This window comes from Rhinolophus hipposideros (genome assembly GCF_964194185.1).
Source record: "Rhinolophus hipposideros genome assembly, chromosome: X".
Taxonomy (NCBI): domain Eukaryota; kingdom Metazoa; phylum Chordata; class Mammalia; order Chiroptera; family Rhinolophidae; genus Rhinolophus; species Rhinolophus hipposideros.
In genome coordinates this window covers 83643677-83670527 of record NC_138046.1, presented here as the reverse complement: position 1 = coordinate 83670527, position 26851 = coordinate 83643677, and the positions used below count along the sequence as shown (strand labels likewise).

The 26851-nt window shown below is 43.6% G+C and overlaps 1 protein-coding gene across 1 annotated transcript in view; it reads right to left on the bottom strand.

Annotated features, from left to right (window-relative positions):
- FGD1 (FYVE, RhoGEF and PH domain containing 1) overlaps positions 1-4902 on the bottom strand; it is a 33716-nt gene extending 28814 nt beyond the window's left edge. Inside the window, exon 1 of the mRNA XM_081043285.1 lies at positions 4406-4902. Within this exon, the coding sequence (XP_080899411.1) occupies positions 4406-4712 (307 nt within the window). The 5' untranslated portion in view covers positions 4713-4902. The remainder of the gene's footprint in view (positions 1-4405) is intronic.
- Between the last annotated feature and the right edge of the window lie 21949 nt (positions 4903-26851).

The following is a 26851-nucleotide window of genomic DNA, read 5'->3' as shown; positions in this document are numbered from 1 at the left end:
GGATCTCTCAAACATCTGAGCACATCATTCCCCTACTTAATAAACCCTTCAATGCTTGCCCTTTGCCCGCAGCATAAAGTCCCTTTGTCAGCCTTACCCCTCCATTCCTCCCAATACCAGCCCCAGTCCCCAGGATGCCCCATGTCTCAGTGCCTTTGCTCCTACCAAACTTCCTACGTGAACTGCCCCCCATGTTCCTCCTAGCTCTACAAAACTTGCTGACACCACTCTGGAAACCTTTCTTAGGGCTAGGCCCTGTGCTAGGCGCTGCTGATGCCAGGATTTCCTCTTCCTAGAGTCCAAGAACTTTACCTTCCAGCTTGAACTGCCAAATGGCAGCCATTCAAGAGAGCTGGACATAGAGAGTAAACTGAGGCAGCCAGTGTTTGTGTTATGTGGGTGAGAGGTTGACTCATTTTCTGTAGCTTAGGTCTCATGCTACCTTTGGGGTTGGGAATGAGTGAGGCCCACAGAGGGCAATGGGGAGAGGGCCTCAGAGGGAGGCCGATGCATTCCCTTGGCCCTAATGATGCTGACTCAGGGTTTCCAGGCGGGAATTCCCACCCGTTCTCAGGAATTGTTTTCGCTTTTCCGTTCCCGAATCCCAAGAAAAGTTGGTCGGGAAATCGGGAAAATCTGTTCCTTGAACCCAGTAATACCCACAATGGGAAATAAGCGTATTACTCACAATGTATTGCTTAGACATTTTTTCCTATTTGTCGCCAGGTTTTCCAGGCGGGAATTCCCACCTGGTCTCAGGATTTTTTTTTTTAACTTTCCCGTTCCCGAATCCCGAGAAAAGTTGGTTCGGGAAATCGGGAAAATCGGCTCCTTGAACCCAGGAGGTTGGTAGTATCTGCCGTCACTTTGTGGTAACGATTCGTCGTGGACAACAGAAAACAGTTTATATATATCTCGGGATTCGGGAATGGGAAAGCCAAGAAAATTTCTGAGAATGGGCAGGAATTCCCACCTGGAAAACCTACTGTAGGACCATGGCTCAACTGCCTTTCTGAGCCTCCACTGCTCCAATTGGGGAATGGGGGAATGGGCTTGACCGTAGGGGGTTCCCACTGTAGGGAGTGCAGCAGAATCACCTGGGCAGCTGTGAAAACAGATTCCTGCATTGCAACCCCAAGATTCTGGAGCTCTGGGGTAGAGTCCAGGAATCACATTTATTTTTTCAAAGTCAGCAAGGGATTCTGATGCTCAACCAGTTTGGGAAACCCAGAACAAGATGGTGTCTAGGGGGGCCTTCCCAGCTCCAATTCTAACTCCTGGAGTCTGTAAGGATGCCCCAGGCCCCAAGCTACCCCCCCCTCCCGACTCAGCATCTGGAAGGATACTCTAGGCCTCAACCCTGAGGAATAGGGTAGAGTTTCCCCCAAATCTTTATGAGTAAACCTGCACCTGGGAACTCCTTTCTGACTCTCAAAGCCCTCTCTGGCATCTCACTGGGTTATCTCAGTAAACCAATGAGGCCGTAGGTTTTATCAATCTGGGAAATGGGCATAACAACAATCCCGCCCCCCAACAAGAATCAGGGTAACTAAAAGAGAAAGCACTTTGAAGCAATTCAAGGCTCTTCACATGGATAAGATATAAATATAAATATTACTTTAAAAAGTCCCCGCTCAAGATGGACCACTGGGCCCTAAGGATGGTGATTCAATAAAGGCCCCAGCAGTCAGTCTGAGTGAGGAAGTCAGCAAGCACACAGAAATCTTAACACGTGGACTAAAATGTTTCAACCCTTCAATTGAAGCTCAGGTCTCTCTCTCTCTCTCTCTCTCTCTCTCTCTCTCTCTCTCTCTCTCTCTCACACACACACACACACACACACCCTACAACCACGAACCCTGCCCTCTTTAGGCCAATTATAGGCGAGTCCTGTGGAGAGAGAAGCCCGTCACTTGTGCCTACCCCTGGGCTGGCTGGGCAGTTGGGGGAGGCGGGTCTCTCACACCCCACGCTGCTGTGAATCACATGGCCTGGTGCCCGCCTTACCAGGGCCTGAGTAATTCCTCCATCTCCTCTTCAGAAGGTTTTTCTCTTATTTTTTTTTAAAAAATTTATTTCATTCTGCAGGCTTTACAACCAGTATCTCATAGATTCCTCATGGCATTCTCTAGATGAGGAAATTGAGGCTCAGACAAGGGAAGTCACTCACCCAGGTCACACAGTGTAGTCAGTTAGGAATGGTTGGATGGGAGGCCAGGTCCTTCCCTGACACCCGTTTTAGTCCCAATCCTCATCTTGCAGTTATAAAACAAACAAACAAACAAACAAACAAACAAAAAACCCCACCAATTACAGAGGCAGGGACTCCATTGGGAAAAGGATCCTGTGAACTTTTTTGAGGAGGAGGGGAATGATTCAGGATGGGTAGTGTGATTGGTAATTTGGAAGGACTGGTGGAGTGGGAAGGCAACTCAGAATCGCTACTGTGTATTGATCAGAGGCCAGGGACCAGCGGTCTAGATGCTGCCAGGCTACTGACTTCCAGACCAAGAGTATCTGGAGGGCAGGAGTTCAGTAGTCCTACTCTTAGACAACAGTTACTGAGGGCCTTGTATGTGCTCCCTTCAAATCTGTTCAGGCGTTTGTTCAACATAGATTTATTGAGCACCTACTGTGTGCCAGGCACTGCACTAGTCATTGGGGATACAAGAATGAACAAAACCTCATGGAGATCACTTTCGAGTGGAGGAAGATGGGCAATAAACAAGTAGACACATACAATGAGATCACTGCAGACTGTACTAAGTACAAGGATGGAAGTATACCGGCAACTGCAGTGGAGACGCACAAGTAGCCCTACCTAAAGTGGTCAGGGAAGGTGTCTCAGGGTATCTCCTCTGAGCTAAGACCTAAAAGATGAGGAACAAGCCAGGTGGAGAGCAGGGGGAAGAGCAGCCAGGCAGAGGGAAAAGTAGATGCAAAGGCCCTGAGGTGGGAGTACTTGTGGCACGTTTTGGGATCTGAAAGAAGGTGCTGTAGTAAAATGGGTGAGTAGCCTGCTCAACACAGTGTCTGTCAGGGGGAGTTTGGAAAGTCAGCAGGAGTAACAGGTAGGGCAGGAGGTTAAAGGCCTGTTGTCAGCTGGATATCTCCAGCCCACTGGGCGGGACGGCAGGAGACCCTGAAAACTCCCCTAGGTTCCATGACTACCCCAAGGTCATACCAGCAGCAAGGGGTCCATCTCGCCTGCACTTTATGTTTCACAACCGCTGCCTGGTACTGGGCCACAGTCCCAAAGACCTGTGGAGGCCGGGGACGGGCAACAGCTCGATCAGTGTTGCCCAGTGGAAGTCAGAAAAGATAAGCACTGCTTTTTCTCTATGGCTCCTGAGCTCAGGTCCACATGGGGATGTCCCCAGATGGGGAAGGCCCTGCTGGACTCCTCAGACACTCAAGTCTATGCAGTGCAAAGGCCTCTGCAGTCAGTGGTCTGTGGCCTGACCAAGAGCTGCTCCACCTCTGCAAATCCAAGTTCAAGTATCCTGATTTCTCCTCAGAAACAACCTTGTAGCCCTGCAACTCTCCCCTGACCTTTCTGCTGTCTCCCTACCCACTAGCCCCTCCAGCCCTCCCCTCCAGCTTGACCCCGAGGCACACCTCTTCCACCTATCTCTCTCATCAGCACCTTCTATTCCCTCCTTCCCTTGTCCTCCCGCCACACACACCTGGCAAAACCCCAACCTTGGATCAATCCACCATCCTTTTTTTCCCCCCACTCATACTCCAGAGCTGCTGAACAGTACAGGAGAAAATCACATAAGCAGAAGGCTTGGCATTACTTTCATGGTCTCCAACCTCAGTTTGGGGGAAGCAGAAAGACCACAGACTTCAGACTCAAATAGATCTGGTTTTCAATCCTGGCTCCATATTAGCCGTGTGACCTTGGGCAAGTGACTTAACTTCTCTGAGCCTCAGTTTCCTCCCCTACGAAATAGGGCTAATTACACTTTACAGGAGACTCCTGAAAATGAAATGAGAATCCACGTAAAGTACCCAGCCCAGTGCCTGGCACAAGGTAGGCGCTTGGCAAATGGGAGGCTACTTTTCTCCTATTCTCCCAAATAAACCCCAGTTCCTCAACCAAGTCCCCTCTACTGCCTTCCAATCCTGCCTCTTTTTCTTGGAGTGCTCCTTCTCCCATTAGCCTCAGCAGATAGAAGAGAAAGGGGTTGAGGGGGCAAAAGGGACAGAGAGGAGTCGGGGTACAGAGGTTGAAAGGACTGGACGAAGGTCGAGGAGGGAGAGAAGGGGTTGGGGGCTAAGAAGACTCCAAGGGCTGGGGTGAGCGACCGGCCCCGAGGTGGAGCTTAGAGAGCCGGAGAAAAAGAACCCCCTCCCAGTACCAGGCCCACGGCCGGGCTCCCATGCTCTCTAGATCACTTACCAGGCCGGGGCTGCGAGCCCTCCAGGTGGTAGGAGAAGCGCAGGGCCCGGTGGTGCTGTGGACTGGGGCCACAGGGCAAGACCCGCGGGCCTGGAGCAGCGCCCAGGATGGCGTCTGAGGGTCCAGAAAGCTGGGGATCCAGGGGGCCGCCGAGAGCAGAGCCTGAGCCCCTGGGCACCCACAGTCCGGGATCCAAGACTCCAGGGTCCGAGTCAGCATAGGCCGGTGGAGCGGCGCCGGGGGGGTTCGCGCTCGGGTGTTCAGGTTCAGAAGGCCCGGCGCCCCCCGGGACTCGGTGGCCATGCATGGTCCGGGCCTGGGCGCGGGGCCCGGGCTCCCCGCTTGGCTCCAGCTCCTGGGGCGGAGGCGCGGGCGGAGGAGGCCCGGCGCCCCGCGGAGAAGCGGCTTCAGGCTCGGGGGGCGGGGCTGCGGGCTCAGCCCCACTGCGGAGCCTGGAGCCCCCGGCCCGGGCCCGGGCCAGCAGCCGTGGCAGCAGTGGCAGCACCAGCAGCAGCCGTGGCCACCGCCGCTGCCGTGCCAGGCATCGCCGGCCCGGGCCCCGCGCGGGGAGTGGGCTTGGCGGGGCCGGGGGCCCGCTGGGGAGCGCTGTCTACGCCGCAGCGGCCGGGTGAGGTTCGGGAGGCTGAGCTGGGCGCGGGCTCTCCCGCAGGCGGCGAGCCACTTCCGAGGCCCCGGGGCGAGCGGCCGGTGTGTTCCGAGCGCGGGGTCTCTTCTTTCTCCTCGAATGGGAAACGATACGGGCTCCCCTAGCTGGTCGGAAAGCGTTCTTCCTCCAGCCGCAGCGGAGGCTGGGGGGCGGAGGGGAGGTCAAGGGAGGGGAGGGAGGGAGGGTGGGAGGAGAGGACGGCGGTGGCGCGGGGCGCGCGTGTGCGCGCCGCGCTTGGGCTGCGGGTCTCGCCCTCGGCCAATCCCTCCGGACGATGCTCCAGCGGCGGGGTCAGGGGAGCGGTCTCGGCCCGACTCCACCGTCCTCCTCACCCTCGGTCTGGGTCTCCACGGCGGCGGGCGGGAAGGAGCCCCGGGAAGGGGGGTGGGGAGGCGGGAGCCTTCGCTGAGGCAGCCGCAGGCACAGCGGCGCTGGGACCCAGTTATCCGGGCCCCGCCCCCTCGCCCGGGATTGGCGCTTGGCCACGCCCCCTCACTCGGTCCCGCCTCACTTCTCCCAGCTACTGCCCTCAAAGTCCTCCTGCTCCCCCTTGAATATTCCCCCTCAGCCTGCTTTCCCCATCCCTTCGTGGTCCCACACAGTCAAGTCTTAGGGTTCAATCCCTCACATCTGCCTTTGTGTCCCACCTCAGGTATTCCTCCCTCCACTTGTCCTTCAGTCTCTTTTCCAGAAGCCTTTCCACATGTTCCAGTTTCCCTAGGGCTTGGCTCATAGAGGACTTGTCTTTGATCCCCTTCACTCTGCTCGGACCAGACCTCATGTTCTTTTACTTCACCACTCTCTTGCCAATAGCCTCAGTTCCCAGGATTGTCGCCTATGCCTGGCAACATCCCAGGCAACTGTCAGTCCAACTGTCCACCTTTTCCATGCCTGCGCCCAGACGACTAAACACTATTGGAGAAAACGGTCCAACCTCACAGATTTGGGGCACTATAAACTCATGGTCGCCAGCTTCTACCAGGCCCTCAGTGCTGACAGCATTACTGTGTGCCCTTAGGCAGCGCTTTCTCCCATGTTCCACAGCAGCCATTTCAAAACCTCCCATCTCCTCCAACGCCCTACTTCTCCATCTGCCCCCTCACCCTCAGCAGATGACCCCACCTCTTAGTTCACAGAGGAAACAGAAGTCACCGAAAAGGAAGTTCTTGACTTCTTACCACCAAACCTACAGATGAACAGTTACCAAAAAGTCTCCCTCTCCAACCACCCTCCTGTCTTCTCTACAAACTTCTCAAAAGAGTCGCCTACACTTAACTGTCCCAATTTTCCCACTTCCCACTTGTCTCTCAACCCACTGCAATCTGCCTCCACTCCTTGCCTGATATTGCTCTTTCATCAAGGTCCACCCTCGTCTGTGTCACTAAATCCAACAAAACCTTTCCAGTGCTATTCCTACTTGACTTCTCGGGAGCATTTGACGCTGGTGACCATTCCCTCCTCCTTAAGCCACTTCCATGACACTGCACTCTCATTTTTCTCCTACTTCCTTTGTAATTTCTTTTTACTGTCCAGGCTCTTCTTTGTCCAATCCTTAAATGTTGGTGCTCTTTAGGGCTTTGGCCTGAGTTCTCTTGTCTTCTCTCTCTACTCTATTTCCTTTATCACATTTGCTCTCATGGCTTCAGTGATCATCTCTTTGCTGATGACTTCCAAATTGATACGTCAAGTCCAGGTATTTCTCCTCACCTATGTATTCAACTGGTTACTAGACAGCTGTACCTGAATACCCCAGAGACACCCAAAACCTCAGCTTCTCCCCAACTCAAGGGATCCTCCTCTCAACCTTTTTGCCCTTCTTTGTACTTTACCTTAGTGACTAACTCCAGTCAAAGCTGAAACTTGAGCTACACCCCTGACTCTTCTGTGTGCTCCACCCCCAAGCAATCACTAAGTCCTGTCATTTTCACCTGCTGAATATCTCTCAAATTTATGTATGTAAATTCTCTTCATTTCTGCTGCCACCTCCTTAGTCTAGCTAAGCATCACTTCTAATCTGCAATGGTGTCACAGCCTTCCCGTTTCAGTCTTGTTCCCTGGAATCTATTCTCTACACAGTAGGCAGCATGATATTTTGAAAAGGTAAATGAAATCATATCACTCTCAGGTTTAGAACCCTTCAATAAATCCCCATTGGCTCAAAAGAAAACCTACCTTCCTCAAGAGGGAAGGTTAAGCTGGGCCCTGCATGATCTGGCCCCTGCCAGCCTGTCCAGACTCCATGCGAGGCAAAGCTGAAATTCTTAGACCATTCTTTACTCTCTGTAGCCTCCAAGTCTTTGCATATGCTGTTGCCTCTATGAAACTCTCTCCACATCTCCCCAACTCCACTTCATTTGTTCTTCAGCTTTCCACTCATTGGATGAATGTCTTTGGAGCACACACTATGGCCCAGGAACCGTATAAAGCAGTAGTGAGTAAGACAGACACAAATGAGACTGGTGAACAAACTCAGCTCTCAGAGTTTACAGTCTGGTGCTGGAAAGGACCATGATGTAAACACACATAATTACAACACATAAACACACGTAATTACAAATTGTGATAAGGCTATAAAAGGAGAGAACAGCGTGATAGGAAAGAGAATAACAGGTGGGGGCAACTTAGCTTGAGGGAGGGATCAGGCAAGGGCGTGACACTTAGGCTGAGACTTGAAGGAATGGGAGTGAGCAGATGATGAGTGGAGGCAAAAGTGTTCCAGGCAGGGGCGGCCGGATGGCTCAGTTGGTTAGAGTGCAAGCTCTGAACAACAGGGTTGCTGGTACAATTCCCACATGGGATGGTGAGCTGCGCCCTCCACAACTAGATTGAAGACTATGAGCTGCCGCCGAGCCTCCGGAGGGGTGGACGGATGGTTCAGTTGGTTAGAGCATGAGCTCTCAACAAGAAGGTTGCTGGATGAATTCCCCATGGGATGGTGGGCTGTGCCCCCTGCAACTGAAGATTGAAAATGGTGACTGGACTTGGAGCTGAGCTGCGCCCTCCACAACTAGATTGAAGGAGAACTACTTGGAGCTGAGGGGCCCTGGAGAAACACACTGTTCCCAAAGATTCCCCAACAACAACAACAAAAATTAAAAAAAAGTGTCCCAGGCAGAGGACACAGCAAGTGGGAAAGCTCTGGGAAGAAAGAGAAATGGTATGCTTATGAACCTCAGGAAGGCCACTGTGGTTGGAGCATAGTGAACCAAGGGCAAGAGGGGTGGAATATGAGGCTGAAGAGGTTGGCAGGAGTCAGCTTATGTAGGGCTTTATAGGCCATGGGAAGGGGAATGAATCTGATTCTTTGAGGAACAGATATTGAAGCATTGCTGTTAAATGGGGATCAAACTGCAGGAGGTACTGAAATCAATTTGAGAAAAGAATAGAAAATATCAGAATGTATCACAGGCTCAAGTAGGAAGGGTAAGTATGTTTCATGAAACTTTTGTTTCAGTTTGTATCACATATAAAAGTTTCAGTTTGAAACTTTTGTTTCAGTTTGATCGCGATGAAATAGTATCTCTTTTATAGATACTCACATCCCCCAAATGCTGAAATACACTACATTGAAAGGGATTAAATTTGGGATTGATATGGTATAGTTAATGTTTGAAGAAGATGACTTTGGCTGCTATGGATTGAACTGGAGGTGGACAAGATCAGGAGCCTACTGCATGCAGTCAGAGATGATGGTGAGCGGACTAATGTGGTGGTGGTGGAGATGGAGAGAGGCAGACAGATTTGAGAGATATTTAGAATTGAAAGGGCTTGGTGGCATGGGGGTGGAAGGGAGAGGGAGGAATCAAGGATGCCTCCCAGGATTCTGACGATGTGGAGCCAGGTCATTCATTGAGATGAGGAAGACAGAAGAGGAACAGATTTTCAGAGGAAGATCAAGAGTTTAGTTCTACATGCCATTAAGATTGCCAAGTGGAGAAGTCACATCCTAGGGGAGAGGTATGAGTTTCAGATAGACATGAGACTTGTCCGCATAGAGATGGCATTAGAAGCCATGAGAGAAGAGGTCAATCTGAAACAGAGCAAAGAGAACAGAAGAGAATCCTTGACTGAGCTCCAAGGAACACAAACTTTAGAGGTTGGTTGAAGGAGCAGGAGGTGCCAAAGAGGCTGAGAATGAGGTGAGGAGATAAGAACATACGGGGAGAGTGTTGGTGATGTTTCAAGAGTGCTGAGAAGTCAACTAAGATGAGGATTTAAAAGGGTCCGTTGTATATGGCAATATTGATATTGGTAGTGACTTTGATAGAAGTAGTTTTGGAGGAGTGGTGAGAGCAAACACCAGAATGAATGAAGAGTGAATGGATACACTATTGGTGGGGGTGTAAATTGATACAACCACTCTAGAAAAAGTTGGACATTTTCTAGGAAAGTTGAATGATGTACGTACTCTATGACCCAGCAATTATAGGTATATACCAGAGCCGTGGTTCTCACAGTGTGGCCTGGGGACCCTCGGGGTGGGGTGGGGAGCCAAAACCATAATATTAGTAAGATGCTATTTGCTTCTTTTACTCTCATTCTTTCAAGAATGTAGAGTGGAGTTTTCCAGAGGCTACATAACATGTGATATCACAACAGATTGAATGCAGAATCAGATATGAGAATCCAGCTGTCTTCTATTAAGCAGACAGTAGAGATTTGCAAAAATGTAAAACGCCACCATTCTTCTCACTAAATTCTTTTCCTTTTGGAAAATATAGTTGTTTCTCATAAAAAATGTTATTTGTGTTCAATGTAATGAGTTTATTATTGTTATTTTAAAGTTAATATATGAAAGCTTTCTCAGTTTTTATTTCTGATAGAGCAAGTATCAATTGATATAATCCACATGCACCAAAGCTCTTCGGGGTCTGCAATGATTTTTAAGAATGTCTTTAAAGGAAGTCCTGAGACCAAAACGTCTGATAATTGCTCCCCTAGAGAAATCCTTGCACAGTGTACAGGGAGACACTATAAGAATGTTCGCTAAAGCCGGTTTGTAACAGCAAGAAATGGAAACAAGAGTATGGGATGAATAAACTGAGACATACTTATACAATGGAATACTATATGAAAATAATATATGAATGAACTCTAGCTACATGTTTCTACATGGATGAAACTCAGGAAACCTAAGGCTGATTCAAAAAAGACATGAGAGAATGTTTATATAAAGCTGAAAAACATGCAAAATTACACAATATATGGAGACGGTCATATGCTGTAAAACCATAGAGAAAAAGCAAGGAATGACAAATGAAAAATTCAGGACAGTTGTTACCTCAAGGAAGGAAAGGAGATGTGACTGGTGACGGCTACCCAGGGGTTGTTGCCATTCATAAATGATTGGTTTTCGCAGCTGGCTGCTGTGTACACAGATTACTTGTTTGATTATTTATTCGAACTCTAACTATATGTATACCCTAAAATTTACAAAGTATCTCATGAAAAAGAAGTAAAATTAATTTTAAAAACAGGAGTAATTGGATAGGGGGCTGGTGGAAGTGTAGCTTATTACAAGACCCTTTCTGAAGTCAGAGGGAACGGAACACCTCCCCCATCCCACTGAAGTGCAGCTAGGTGTGTAGGCAATTCCCTTGAGAAACTTGGCTATAAATGGGCACAGAACTCAGAGAGATAAGGTGGTGGTGAGAGGAGGGTCAAAGAACGATTTTTTTTAAAGATGGCAGTTTTTTAAACAAGCGCTAGACTATGCTTGTTTGCTGCTGAGAACGATTCGGTAGAAAGGGAGAGGATAAAGACACAGAAGAGAAAGGGAATAATGCAAGCGAAAGGAGGGGTTGGGACCTGGGGCCACTGGGCCTCCAAGAGGAGGACAGGTCCTCAGGGCCCTCAGTGTAAGAGGAAGGAATGAGGCAAGGATGAATGCAGACACTGGGAGGTCTAGAGACCTAGTGGTAGGAAGATGGGGGCCCTGTAACAATTCTCAATGCATGATGGCTTCTATTTTGTCCCTGAAGCATGAGGTAAGGTCATTTTCTATAGAGAGGATAGAAATATTAGTCTTTCTTAATAGCATGGTTGATAGAAACTTGTTTTTTAATCAATAGCGTAGAATAAAGATTCAGCTTCACAGTAATGTACATTTTTGGGACTGTTGTCTAATTTGAGAAAATCTGTTAAATTTCATATAGGAGTTGTAAGATTTCAGGGCAATTCAATTTTCTCGTAGAGTGACAAATCTTTAGTACTCTTTGATTTTTTACTGTTCATTAACCAGGCCTTGGAAGGAACCTGTGCAAATGAGGGCCCCTGAAGCTTCATTGACTTCTACGGAAATCTGCCTCTGGCTTCTTTGAACTACCTCCTCCTCCGGGAAATATTCTGATTTTCCTAGGCCAAGGTTCTCCCACAGGGCTTTATTTCTGCCACTCACTGGACTTTTCCCAGTCTCTCTGAGCTAGCCAGGTCAGTTTCCTTCACCAGATAGAGGGAGCTCCAGAGGGTAAGGAGTCAGGACACACTTACCTTGGCTCAGCAGTCCTCCATTGGTCTGTCAGCAAACTTTCACTGGAACAATGTGGGATGGTGGTCAAACATGTAGGCCTGAGAGTCAGGCAGACTGGAATTTGGTGTTTTGTGCCTCGAGCGCACAGACAAAACAGGATTCATCCTCATCCTTGATTCATGATATACTCTCACCATTGGTCCAGGCTGAGTCTTCACTCGTAGGTCTTCTGTGTAACCTTGGGCAAGTTTCTCATCATGTGGAGTCTCAGTTTCCCCGTCTGTAAACTGAAAATGATACTAATAATACCTACTAGATGAGAGGTGTGAGGATTCAATGCTATCATCCATGTGATGCATGCAGTCTCCAGTACCTCATGTTTAATAAACGATAGCCCTCCGACGTGACTGGGACTACATCGTTGGCATAGGGTACAGCAGTGAACAACAAAGGCCCAGGTCCTGCCTTCCCGAGCTCATCGTCTAGTGGGCACCACACAGCCCAGTGCAACCTTGGTGTATCAAAATGACTCCTTCCTTTGTCTCTATTGCTCTTTTTTTTTTGCTGTCTGTTCCCCCGCACCCCTGCCCCAGTTCACCATCCCTGTCACCACCTCTCAGATATCCATCCATCTCTTGTCTCCATTTTGCTTTCTCTTGTCTTTCTCTTTCTGGTGGCTTCTCTTTTCCTGTCTCTAATATTCTCTCTCAATCTCGCTCCCCTTCTTGCTTTTGCTTTCACTCTCACTACGTTGCCTATGTTGAGGGGTCACCTGTCTCCATCTAACTTATGGATCTCATCATGCTCTGTGTCTCCGCCCTCACACATATAATACCACATTACTCTACCTCATCTGTTTTTGAATTTCCATGTGTTCCAGAATTTCTGTCTTTTCTGTCTGTCTTTCAGTTTTCTTTGGCTCTTTGGCACCTTCTCTGTCTGTCCTTTTGTCTCCATCACTCTATCCCTACTTATCTTATCTCTAGCTGTCTCCTAGTTGTCATTCGTCTTTCTATTTGTGTTGCAGCATTCATCTGCCTGTGTTCCCTACCTACCTTTCTCTGTCCTCACCTTTCTGTTCCAATTTCTGTCTTCGTCTGCTCCCTCCCCTAACATTTACATTCTTTGTCTCTGTCTCTGCCTCTCTCTCACATATACACACCTTTGTCGGTTTTCTTGCCCCCCTTTCGCTACCTGATTTTTGGCTTTCCCTATCACCCTTTTGCTATCTTTGTTACCATCTTGGTGGGTCACTCTTCTCATGGGCCTGTCCCTGTCTCCATCTCTCTGTCCTTCTGTGTTTCATCTGTTTGCTGTCTTGTCCCCAGCTCCCTGTCCCTCTGTCTCTATCTCTATCACTGACTCATTATTGAAGAGTATGGTCGCTGGTGCTAGATGGTTTCCATCCCAATCCTAGTTGTGCCACTGACTTCCTGTGCCTCAGTGTCCTCATCTGTCAAATAGCGCTGATAACAGTACCTTACAGTATCACTACATATGAGCATTAAATGAACTAACACATGAACAGCTCATGGAACCATGCCTCAGACATAACAAACACTCAGAAATGTTAGTTTCTACACTACCAGCCTCTTCCTCCTCATCTTCATCATCGTCTGTTTCTCTTTGCCGAATCCCAGTCACTCCCTCCCTATCTACCCAGTTGTTATCATGTCTATGTCTCTCTGTCCTCATCTTTTATGCAGCTACTCCTCTGACCCCAATCTCTCTCTCTCTCCCTCCCTACGTTCTTACCTTATTTCTGTCAGTCCCTCGTTCTCCACGCTGCCCACTCCATCTGTCTGTATAGTTCTCTGTCCCCATCCTTCTTTGTTTCTTTATCCTCATTTCTTACTATCTGCTCCCACCTGTCAGGCCCTTTTTCTTGGTCTCTGTTTCTTTATCTCCTGTTCTCATTTTTCTATCTGTTCCTCTGTTCCCATAGCTATCTTTATTTATGTATTTCCTTTAAAAATCTTATTCTGTTTCTCTGTCCTCAACTCCCTGTGTCTTCCTCTGGCCTCTCTGGACAATTTAGATTAGAATTAGTCTAGTAGATAATGTGGAGCTATAAAAGGGTTTAGGAGGAAGAAGTGGGTCTGGCAAGAGGCGAGTGGCAGGGTGTGGAATTTCATGGCTCTGCCAAAATCCTCCTAAAAGTTGTGGCCTCTGAGGTCAAGGTTAGCATAAACCCCCTCAACTCAACCTCCTGAAGAAAGACAAAGAATGCTGCAGTTATTGGGAGGACCAGGAAGGGGTATTTTTCTGAGTGAAATTCCATCCGGAAGCTGGAATCCAGAGCATTTCCTGTTGTAATGTTTCTTCCAGACTTGGAGAGTCTGAACTTGCCACGTAGCATGTGCACTCTATGCATATATTTCTACAGTGAAACACAGAGATGCATACAGAATCCCTTGCCCTTAGAAAAGCAGACATTTGCAGAGACATAAAAATACACAGAGAATCACGAACCCTCACAGTTAACACATACTCTGAGACATGGAAAAGTACACAGAACGAATCACCCACTGGCAGAGATACAGACATACACAGAGACATTGAGAGACCCATGGAATCACCCCTTCACAGCTCAGGGACTCATGCAAACAGATACAGAAAAATAGCTACACAGAGAATCATCCAGCTAATTTCCCTTTGGAAAACTGTTTTTTTTTTCAGTCTCTTTTCGTATAAACAGAAACACACAAGAGCCTCATGTATAAACACACATATTTATAGAAGTGTGCACTTTCATAGACAATCACAAATACCCAAAGCAACACAGAATCACATATAGCCATTGCTTTGCTGGAAGTGCAGCAAAAGTAGCCAAATTCCCTCTGACCCCCAAATGACAGACATGCTGCTCCTCCAGCATCCCCCTCTCTGTGAAGGCACCACCAGGAACTCAAGCCAGAAACATGACTGTTAGGAACTGAACAAACAGTTACTTTGCTTCTTATACAAGTTATTGCAGAAAATAGAAAAAGAGAGAAAGCTGCCCAGCTCATTTTATTTGTCTAGTACAATCTTGAAATCTTGATTCTAAAAGCAGGTAAGAACAATGAAAGAAAAGAAAATCATAGGCTTATTTCACTTACTAATATAAATGCATAAATCTTAAATAAAATATTAGCTAATTGAATCCAACAGTATTTTAAAAAATACATCATAATCAAGTGGAGTTTATTGCAAGAATGCAAGAATTCGTTCAACCTCAGAAAACCTATCAAAGTAATCAATGTAATTTATCACATTAATACATTAGAGGAGAATAATCATGATTATCGCAATTAATGTAGAAAAAGTACATTACATGCCTACTTGTGATAAAAACTCTTAACATACTAAGAATAGAAGGAAAACTTGTTAACTTGGTGAAGGTTACATACCCAAACCTTACAGTATATTTTATACAAAGTAAAAAGCTTATTACAAAAAAAAAACACCCATTAATCAGAACAAAACAGGCCACGATTCAAAATGAAAATATAAAGTTAAGACTATTTTTGTATCAAATAACAGCAACTTTCACAAAGCTGAAATGTTATGAGGTACATGGAGAAATAGATAATAGATTGAAACACATTAAAGACAAGAGAAATTTAACTTACCTTTCTCATTCCAGGACAGGTCAAATGAACAACAATAACAAAAAAAACAAAAACAAAACCCCCCCAAAAAACTGGTAAGAATATTAAAAACCTAAACAACAAAATCAATATTAGGTCAAAAGGAAAATCTCAGTAAATTCCAAAAAGTAGAACTAATACAATATTCTCTGATTATAGCTGGATGAAACTATAAATTAATGTAAAGTGCATCTTCCATCTGAGTATGTTATAAACTCGCTATCAAACAATTCTTGGGTCAAAAGGGAAACCCAAACCCAAATTGTTCAATTTCTAGACAATAATGATAATGAAACACCACATATCAGAATCTATGGCTACAGTTAAAGCAGTGGTCAGAGGAAAGTTCATTGCCTTAAAATACCTATATTAAAAATGAAGGAAAAATTAAGTTAATAAGCATCTGGAAAGGAAATAAGCATTTCCTTTCTCTCACTTTGTGAGAGAAAGGAAAACAAAATATGTTTAAGGGGAACAGAAGGAAAAAATAAACAAAGAGAAAAGTTCAAATAAAGGAGTTAGAAGACAGATAACAGTAGAACTAATAAATAGATAAGCCAATTCTATCAAAAAGAACTATATAATCCATTAAATAATCAAGAAAATGAGAAAGCAAAATACACAAATTAGGAAATGAAAAGGTGGATATAGCCATAGAAGAGGACATTTTATTATTTTTATTATTTATTTATTTAGGGAAGGGGAACAGGACTTTATTGGGGGACAGTGTGTATTTCCAGGACTTTTTCCAAGTCAAGCTATTGTCCTTTCAATCTTAGTTGTGGAGGGCGCAGTTCAGTTCCAGGTCCAGTTGCCGGTGTTAGTTGCAGGGGGCACAGCCCACCATCCCTTGTGGGAGTAGAACTGGCAGCCTTGTGGTTGAGAGGACGCACTCCAACCAACTGAGCCATTTGGGAGCTCAGCGGCAGCTCAGCTCAAGGTGCTGTGTTCAATCTTAGTTGCAGGGGACGCAGCCCACCATCCCTTGCGGGAGTCGAGGAGTCGAACCAGCAACCCTGTGGTTGAGAGCCCACTGGCCCATGTGGCAATCGAACCGGCAGTATTCGGCGTTAGGAGCATGGAGCTCCAACTGCCTGAGCCACGATGCCGGCCGTAAGAGGACATTTTAAACATCATAAAATACTTCCTCATACAACTCTATGCAAATTGTTTTAAAGACCTGGAAGAAATGGGAAACATCCTAGTAAAGTGTAATTTACCAAAACTGACTCTAAAAGAGAAAAGTCCATATAGACCAATTTCCAAGGAAGAAATTGAGAAAGTTATAAAGATCTACTTTCCCAAAGTATCAGACTATGATACTTTCACAGGCAGAAGAATACTACACCAAAAAGCAGATAATTTGAATGCTATTTTTATTTTCCTGAGCCTAAAGAACAAACACTTTGAAATTCTTTTTATGAAATGAGTATAACATTAACACCGACATCTGACAAAGATTCCAGAATAAAAAGAAAATTATGGGGGCGGCTGGATGGCTCAGTTGGTTAGAGCACAAGCTGTGAACAACAGAGTTGCTGGTTCGATTCCCACATGGGCCAGTGAGCTGCACCCTCCACAACTACCGTGTTTCCCCAAAAATAAGACCAACCCCGAAAATAAGCCCCAGGTAAGGTCATCAGCTAGAAGGACACATTTAGTACGTTATGATAATGTTCCAGAAGAAGATGACATGACTGTATTTGAATAAATGTAGATTGTTGTACATGAAAAAATAAGACATCTCCTGAAAATATGCCCTAATGTGTCTTTTGGAGCAAAAATTAACATAAGACCCGGTCGTATTTTCGGAGAAACATGGTAGATTGGAGACAATGAGCTGCCAGAGGGGCGGCTGGATGGCTCAGTTGGTTAGAGCATGAGCTCTCAACAAGGTTGCCGGTTCAATTCCCGCATGGGATGGTGGCTGCGCCCCCTGCAACTAAAGATTGAAAACAGCGACTGGACTCGGAGCTGAGCTGTGCCTTCAACAACTAGGTTGAAGGACAATGATTTGGAGCTGATGGGCCTTGGAGAAACTCACTGTTCCCCAATATTCCCCAATAAAAAATTTTAAAAAAGAAAATTATGTAGACCAATCTTTACTTACGAATATCAATGCAAAATCCTACATAAAATATTAGCAAACAGAATCCACAACTGTATGGCGTTTATTCCAATAATGCAAGGATTAGTCAATATTAGGAAATCCATTAATACGATCGAACATTAAATCTAATGAGAAAAATATTTTTTTCAGAGATACCAAAGAATATTTGACAAAATTTAACATCCATTGTTTGTAACAACATTCAATAAAAGAGGTATATATGGTTTCTCCCTTGATATATAAGTAATTGTGTGTTTGTGTGTGTGTGTGTCTGCATGCGCATGTTTTCATATGCTTCAAAAGCTAGCAATCCAGCATTTTACTCAACCAGGAAACACTACCAGTGTTCATGTGCTAAAATCAGAAAACAGGTAAGGGTATATACTCTCTCCACTACAATTTAACATTGTATTGAAGGTAGGAAGCATTGTAGTTAGAAAAGAGAAAGAAATCAGAAGTATACAATCGGAATAGAGGAGGTAAAGCTATCATTATTTATAGATAAGATGTATAGCCAGAAAATCCAAGCAAACCAACTGAGAAACTACTACAAACAAGATAATTCAGTAAGGTAGTAGTATATAAAATTAATATCTAGAAATCATAGAGGAGAAGGTTCCATTTATTAGAGCAACAGAAAAGATAAAATAGTGTCTTAGTCTGTTGGGACTGCTATAACAGAATACCATAGACTGGGTGGCTTACAAACAGCAGAAATTTATTTCTCACAACTCTAGGGGCTGAGAATTCCAAGACCAACGCATGTGCAGACTCTGTGTCTGTTGAGAGCCTGCTTCCTGGTTCAAAGATGGCCATCTTCTGGCTTCACTTGGTGGAAGGGGCAAGGGAGCTCTCTGAGCCTCTTCTTCGTACAAGGGCACTAATCTGATTCATGACAGATCCACCCTTATGACCTAATCACCCCCAAAGGCCCCACCTCCAATTACCATCACATTGGGAATTCGGTTTTAACATAACATAAGTATTTGGGGCACGGGGGTGGGGGGGGGTGGGGGGGTGGGGGGTGGGGGGGTGGGGGGGGAGGGGGGCACACAGACATTCAGTCTGTAGCAATTACCTAGGAAAAACCTTAACAAGAAATGTCCAAAATCTTTATGAGAAAATATTTATAACAATGAAGGAACAAATGGAAAGGCACCCCACATTCTTAAATAGGAAGACTCAAAATTATAAAGATGTCAAATTAATTCATAAATTTAACATAAGCTTATTAAAAATACCATGTTTTTCCTTTTTTTTTTGGAAACTAGACAAGCTGAATTCAAGTTTGAATGGAAAAATAACAAGCAGGCACAGCCAGGATATCTCTGAAAAGGAAGAACAATGGATGGGGGACTATTGTCATAATAATGCTCTGTAAAAACACAAAATTAATATTTATGTACCAAAACTTAGAGTCTATGGATCTGTTGGGAGGTTCTCCAGTCTGGATCAAGCTCTCTGTTGATCTCAAGTGGGTTAGCTCGTGCGTCTGCATTAAGTTCATGGCTTGGCTAGAGTTTGGCTGCTATAGGACACCTTGGCTGGAAGGACCAGACTCATTTCTACATGTGTCCCACATCCCTCCAGCAGGCCAGCCTGGGCATGTTTTCATGGCAGGGGCGGGGATCCAAGAAAGGAAGCAGAATATGCAAGAGCTTTACCAAATATCTGCTCAGATCAAGTTTCCTTTTGGTTAAAGCACGTTATATGGCCAAACTGTCAGTATGAGAGGGCACTACCAAAGGGTGTGGATACAGAGACACATGAAAAATTGGGGTCATTAATGCAATGCCACTGAAAATCAGGAATCCATAAAAGAAAACATAGGAAAATTTGTTTACATAAAAATAAAATTTGCTTGGAAAAAATTCACTAGCAAAGTCAAAAGAATGACGCACTGGGAAAAATACTGACAAATGACATTCACAAAGGTCTAATCTCTCTAATTATATAACAAGGTTCTAGAAATCAAGGGAAGGCCAACAACCTAACAGAAAAATAGAGGATGTCTTTAACAGTACACTTTGTTGGTGAGGCTGTGGTGAAACAACCTCACACATGGGTGTAAGTGCAAAATGGTAAACCTATGGACAGAAATTTTGGAAATATCCACCAAAGTTCCAAGTATAATTCTTGGAATTTATTCTAAAAATATCTGCATATGTATGAAATGTCTAACTCATTATGGCATGATGTGTAACACCCAAGCACCCATCAATAAGGGGCTGCAATCATTAAATGTTGTACATCCACATAATGTAACATTTTGAGGAAGTACTCTATCTGCTTCTATAAGTGACTTTCTATGTACTGGAAGTTCTTTAATGCTCTGATATGGAAACACTTCCAAGAAGTATTATTAAGTGAAAAAAAGCAACATTTGTAACAATATGTATAGCATGTCACCATTTGTGTAAAAAAGAAACACTAGAAGAATACAAAATAAACTAATAAAACTGGTAACTATGGGGGAGTGTGGTGACAACTGAGTAGAATGGACAAGAGTGATACTTTTCAAAGTATAATTTTTATATAGTTTTGATATTCAAAATATGTGTATTATCTATTGAAAAAATATTCATGATAGTAACAAAAGCTATAAAGCAATTAGGAATTAAATTAGAAGAAACACAACTATTCTCAAAAGAAACTTTAAGCTCTTAATAAAGAACACAGACAGAAGGTGAACTGGACAAATGAAAGATATTCCATAGCCTTGGATGAGATAATATTTTGATGGTGTCCATGTCCCCAAATTAATCTATAAATTCAGTGCAATCCTAATCAACATTCTAGTTGGATTTTTAAAGAGCTTGATAAACACTTAGAATTGTATGTGGAGATATAGCTAAAACAACCCTAAAAGAAAATTAGAGATAGACTTGCTCTATCAGATGTTAAGATATGTTACAAAATATTAAAAACAAGGTGGTATTAGTGCAAGAACACAAACAGACCCATGTGTGTGTGTTTCATACTATATGACAAAGATGGCCTGGCAAATCAATGAAAAAGGAAGGACTCTTTAGTATTTGATGGTGGGCAATGCGGCTCACTATATGGAAAAAAATAAAATTGCATCCCTACCTATTATAGATGGATTAAAACCTAAACGTGAAAGGTAAACTCTAAACTTAATAGAAAAAAGTAGGAGAACATCTTTCTGACCCAGGTGGAGGGGACTACTTTTTAAATAAAACCCCCTCAAATCAAAAATCATAAAGCAAAAATTTGATGAATTTGATTACATTAAAATTAACAATTTCTTTTCAAAGAAGGCTATGATGGGCAAAGTTAAAAGAGGGAGAGAATATTCACAATGTCTGAAACTGACAGGGGAGTAATAGCTAGACTATATAAGGAACTCTAGCAAATCAACAGGCAAGAGGAACCCCAGCAGAAAAAAATGGGCCAACTATACAAGCAAGTGGTTTACAGAAGAGGTGTTTAAGATACGTACCAAGAGATGCTCAAAAATTCATTAGTAATTAGAGAGATGCAAACTAAAACAAATATTATTTTATAGTTGTTAGACTGGCAAAAACTAGAAAGCTGAAAAATGTCAAGTGTTAATGAGGATGTAGGGATACAGGGATCCTCATACACTGATGTTAAAACTGCTGACTGGTGTAACCATCCCAGAGAACCATCTAGCAGTATTAGTGTTCTTAGTCAAGCTAAGTACATGCACACTTTAGGATGCAAACATTCTGTTTCCGGGTGTATGTTCCAAAGGAAATTCTCATGTAGGCCTTTAAGGGGACATGCACAAAGCTATTCATCACAGTATTATTTGTGGTGTCAGGGAGTTGGAGGCAATCCTGCTGTCTGTTATTATGGCAATATTCAGGGAAAATATAGTAAAGGCATACTGTGGTTACACGAGCAGTTAGAAGCAATGGATTAGATGTATGAACAGCAATATGGATAGACTTTAAAAACACATGGCTGAATGAAAAAGGTAAGAAACAGAATGAGATATCATTTATATAAAATGAAAATGCACACACACAAAGCATCCTTTATCATGGGACAACCTGATGTCATGTGCCTCCTGAGGTGATACAGTATGAAGTAAACAACATCCCCTATGTATGTTAAGGCTGAAAATATTTAATCTGAATCTAATCATGTGGAAAGAGCAGATGAATCCAGAATGTGGGACGTTCTACAAGAAACTTGTCAAAAATATCAGTGTAATATAAAACACACAAACATACAGGGGCACCATTCTAGATTAAAAGAGGTTAAAGCAATACAACAGCCAGTCATAATGCACAAACCTTGATTAGATCCTGGGATAAAAAAAATAAGAGAAGGTCTAAAAACATTTTGGGCACACTTGGAAAATTTGAACATAGGGTGTGTTCGATGGTATTATCGAATTATTGTTAAGTTTTCTTAGGTGTGATAAGAGTATTGAGGTTAAGTAGGAGAATGCCCTTATTCCAATAGGTGTGTACTGAAGAATTTAGGGATAAAGTGTTAGATAGCCTGCAACTTTCAATTGGTTCATCAAAAAAAGAAATGTATAAATACACATAATGTATTCCCCCAAAATAAGACCTAACCAGAAAATAAGCCCTAGCATGATTTTTCAGGATGCTTGTAATATGAGCCCTACCCAAAAAATAAGCCCCAGTTAAGATCGTCAGCCAGACGAACGCATTTAGTACGTCCGTGGCAACACACGATGTAGTACTGAATTATAAAATAAAGCAATATCAATATATAATTAAATATAAATAAATATTATTGACATTAATACTTAAAATAAATAATATAAATTATAATTATTTGTAAATACCCAAGCGGGCACCTTTGCATGAGAGGTAAACGCCTACGTAAACAGATGAACTTGATACTTATTGCCGAATGACCAATCAGAGTACAGACACAACGCACAAATAACGTGTGCACATGATAATGAACGGATGTGGTTGTGTCAAATATGAATCTTCATAATTCAATACGTCGTGTGTCGTAACAGACGTACTTAATGCACTCGTGTGAAATAAACGTTTTCTGAATTTTGGTGCCTGCAATTTTTCGTCGCTTTTGTGTGGACCATTATTCTTAACTGTCATCATTTTTGTTGCCATTCCTGTCTCGTAAGTCTTCAATTAACACTTGATTTAATGGTAGATTTAAAGGGAATAATATTTTGAACTCCAGACAAGGTGAGTGCAAAAAGAAAGAGCTATTCCACTGAGTACAAGAAAGAAATCCTGGAGGACTCCCGGGCTTTCTGCAGAGAAGAAGTTGGATCTCCGAATGGTCTGAAAATGGCGAGCAGAGTACGATAACCTCAGTCAACAGGTGGACAAGGGAAATGCTAAGAAGCACAAGTGTGGATCAGGTGGGCAATTATTATTTCCTGAGCTGGAAGACATTACCTGTGAATGGATTGCTGACAGGAGAGCAAAGGCTTTGGTTGTGCGCAGGTCTGATATTCAAGCATTTGCCCTTGCAAGGGCACCACAGTTAGAAATATCCCAGAAGAATTCAAAGCATCACGACACTGGCTAGATGGCTTCCTTCAGCGATATGAACTGTCTGTAAGACGACAACACTGTTCAAGCTGGAAGATACTGAAGTTATTAAACGTGCACTTGCATTCAAGTCCTTTGTTGATGGCACCGACTTTTCTAAATACCAACTCTCCAACATGATTGCTGTGGATGAAACTGCAGTGTTTACGGGCCAAGGATCTCAAGCGACAATTGACCAGAGTGGTGCCTAGTCAATTTACATTCCCTCCACTGGTTACGAAAGTGCACTTGTTAACTGTATTTTGGCAATTCGTCTGGATGGAAAGAAAGCCCCACCTCTAATCATCACTAAGGGCTATCAGATAAGGTTGAACATGTTTCAGGCATTTATGTTCTTGAAACTGAAAAAGCCTGGTGCACACAAGCAGTTGTAAGGAAGTGGCTCGATTTAATGCTGCCTCATTAAATCGATTAAATGCAAATTCCTGGACCCTAACACCAGACTTACTGAAACACAACTCTGGGTGTGGGGCCCAGCAACTGGTGTTTTAACAAGCCCTCCCAGTGACTCTGATGCTGGCCAAAGTTTGGGAACCACTGATCTAGACTTAATCACCATTAATTTTTGTTTTGTTTTTGTTTCATCTCTTGTTTTGCGAGGTGGCCAAAGAGAGGTCTGCTGGTCTGGGATTCAGCCAGCACTCACCGCGATAAAGACATGAAGATCTTCCTTGCAGAGAGAAGAACAGATCAAATAATGATTCCCACAGGAATGACTGCCTATCTCCAGACTCTTGATATTGCAATAAACAAGCCCATATTCAAGGACCATTTGCGTCTAGAAATCAATGACTACATTGAAAATAGAATGGAGAAAAATCAGCATGGAAACTGTGTGAAGCCTCTCCTGCAAGAGGTCATGATTTGGGTGAAGAATTCATGGGCTAAAATCACTGACAGCTGTGTTGCCAATGCACTCCGAGCAGGCTACACGGACAAGAAGTGCTCATTTAAGGGGAGCTCTGTTGCTGGACATGAGAGATTGGGGCCAGTGGTTCTAAAGGAAATGGAGTCACAAGAAATTTAAGCCGGAATTCGGGGTTTGGAGAGTTATGACGATCTTCCAGAAGATGACATGACTGTATTTGAATAAATGTAGATTTTTGTACATGAATAAATGAATAAATGTAGATTGTTGTACATGAACAAATGTAGATTGTTGTACATGAAAAAATAAGACATCCCCTGAAAATAAGCCCTAATGTGTCTTTTGGAGCAAAAATTAATATAAGACCAGGTCTTAATTAGGGGGAAATACGGTATAAAGAGAAGTACAGCAAATTTGGCAAAACATTAAAAGTAAATAGGGCGGACGGGTGGCTGAGTTGGTTAGAGCGCAAGCTCTGGGCAATGGGGCTGCCGGTTCGATTCCCACATGGGCCAGCAAGCTGCGCCCTCCACAACCAGAATGAAGTCAATGAGTTGCTGCTCAGCTGCCAGGTGCCAGATGGCTCAGTTGGTTGGAGCACGTCCTCTCAACCACAAGGTTGCCAGTTTGACTCCCTCAATGGGTGGTGGGCTGCACCCCCTGCAACTAACAACGGCAATTGGACCTGAAGCTGAGCTGCACCCTCCACAACTAAGATCAAAAGGACAACAACTTGACTTGGAAAACGTCCCGGAAGTACACACTGTTCCCTAATAAAGTCCTGTTCTCCTTCCCCAATAAAATCTTTTTAAAAAAAGTAAATAGGCTTTCATTGTACTACCCTTTCAAATACTCTGCATTTTGAAAAATAAAAATTTGGGGAAAATATATGCACATAAAACAATACATATTTTGCAAGAATACATATAGACAAAAGATATACATAAAACACTTTAGAATGGTTGTGTACATGAGGGAAATAAGAGTGGGAAGTGGAGATGAAAGTGAATTTCAAAATAGCAAAAAGCTCCCTAAAGTAATACATATTCATGGAACATGTGGAAAACACAGATAAGTACAATTAAGAAATCTAAATTCACTGATAACCTCATTTTCTGTCATTAGTTCTCAAAATATGATACCTGTACTAGCAGCAGCAGCAGTAACAACTTCACCAGCACCATCACCATCATCATCATCATCACCATCACCACCACAACTTGGGAACTTGTTAGAAATGCAAATTCCTGGACCCTACATCAGACTTACTGAAACACAACTCTGGGTGTGGGGACCAGCAACTGGTGTTTTAACAAGCCCTCCCAGTGACTCTGATGCTGGTCAAAGTTTGGGAACCACTGATGTAGACTTAATCACCATTAATTTTCTTGTAGATCCTTGTGGTCTTTCTAAAAAAAAATTATGAAATCTTTCAGGCATGCAAGTAACTATAGAGAATAATGCAACACATACCCATGTACCTACTATCCAGTTAAACTATTAAACAATCAGTTTAAGTCCCCGTGTATGTCTCTCTCATTCTGCTCGTTTTCTTCCCCAGAGGCAATCCCCATTCTGCATTTAGTATTTAATTCTCTTGTTGTAAAAATATTTTTATATATTTATATAAACAAAAAGTTGTTTTCTAGATTAAAAAAGATGTATAAATGGTCTCATACTTCTACGTATCTTTCTACAACTTATATTTTGTCTCAGCATTGTATTTTTGAAATTTATCGGGGTTGATACATGCAACTCTCGTTCCCTTTTCACTGCTGTATAGTATTCAGTGGTAGGGGTATACCACTATTTATTTATTCATTCTGTTGGTTAACTTTTAGATTGTTCAGATTTCTCTATTACAAACAGTTCTGCAATGAATATTTTTGCACATGCCTCCTTGAACATATGTATAAGAATTTCTCTAGGACTTAAAGTCTAGGAGACGAATATGTACCGGGGGTGCCAATAAAAGATATACAAGTGGACACTTTGGTCAACATTGCCCAAGCAGTAGTTCGGTGTAATCAGAAGTGTCTGGATGCTGATGGTAACCACTTTAAGCACCTCTTGTAATTGCAGAAGTGAAATGTGACTTGTATTCACCTTTTGTTATTGGTATATATTGACTATTATTTTAATAGTTTTCTTTTCTTAAAATGTATATACATTTTTTTGGCACCTTCTGTATATATAGCTCTAACAGTAGAATTGCTGGGTCCCAAGGCCATCTTCAACTATTCTGGATATTTCCTAATTGTTTTCCAAAGCAGTAAAACCAATTTTCACTTCTATCAAAGATTTCGTTACAATTGTTTCCTTATAGTTTGCACATTTGATACTTTAAGAAGTCCATCCCTGTCCTAGGTCACAGATATTCTCCACCCTCTTATGTGATAAATAAGTAGGGATCCAGTTTTATTTTTCTCCTATGGTGAGCCAAATTTCCCAACGCTATCTATTAAAATGTCCATTTCCCATTGATTTGTGGTCCAGGCCTCTACTTTCACCCATTTAGCAAACATTTGCTGACGCCTGCCTTATACCAGGCTTGTTGAAGGATCAAAGATATATGGCACCTAGTTTTAGGGAGTTCACTCTCCCCGTGGAGATACAGCTATGTAAATATTACAGTATTAAGTGATAAGGGCAACAAAGTGCTCTGGGTTTCTAGGTCAGCTGGGAAAGTTCTTAGAAGTGACAAGGGTTAGGTTTTAAAAGAGAAACAGGAAAGACTTTCCTATCCGCCCCATCTCGAAGTTTAGGCTAGAGGAAGAGCTGGAATTAAATTGTCACGAAGACATTTTTCAGACTAATATTTACTATTTTTAGGGGGAGACCTCATTCTCCTGCCAGGTCAGGAGCTCCTGGAGAGGGTTTCTGAAGAAACTCTTACTTGCCTCCACTCGAGATATAAATTCATTCTCTTCTGCAGACACCGCTCCGGGGCATGAGGGAAGGAGGGAGGGGAAGAGGGCAAACCGGTGGAAGAGGCTTCTAGTTGTGTTGCCTGGCCCTGGCCGTGGATCTTAAGCTTCTGCAGAAAGAGCCGGGAGTGGCTGCCTACGGGTTTGTCTGGGGCCCTACAAGCCGGGAAGGTTGTTGGGAACAGCAAACCAAGTCACTTCAGGTGGGGAAATACTCG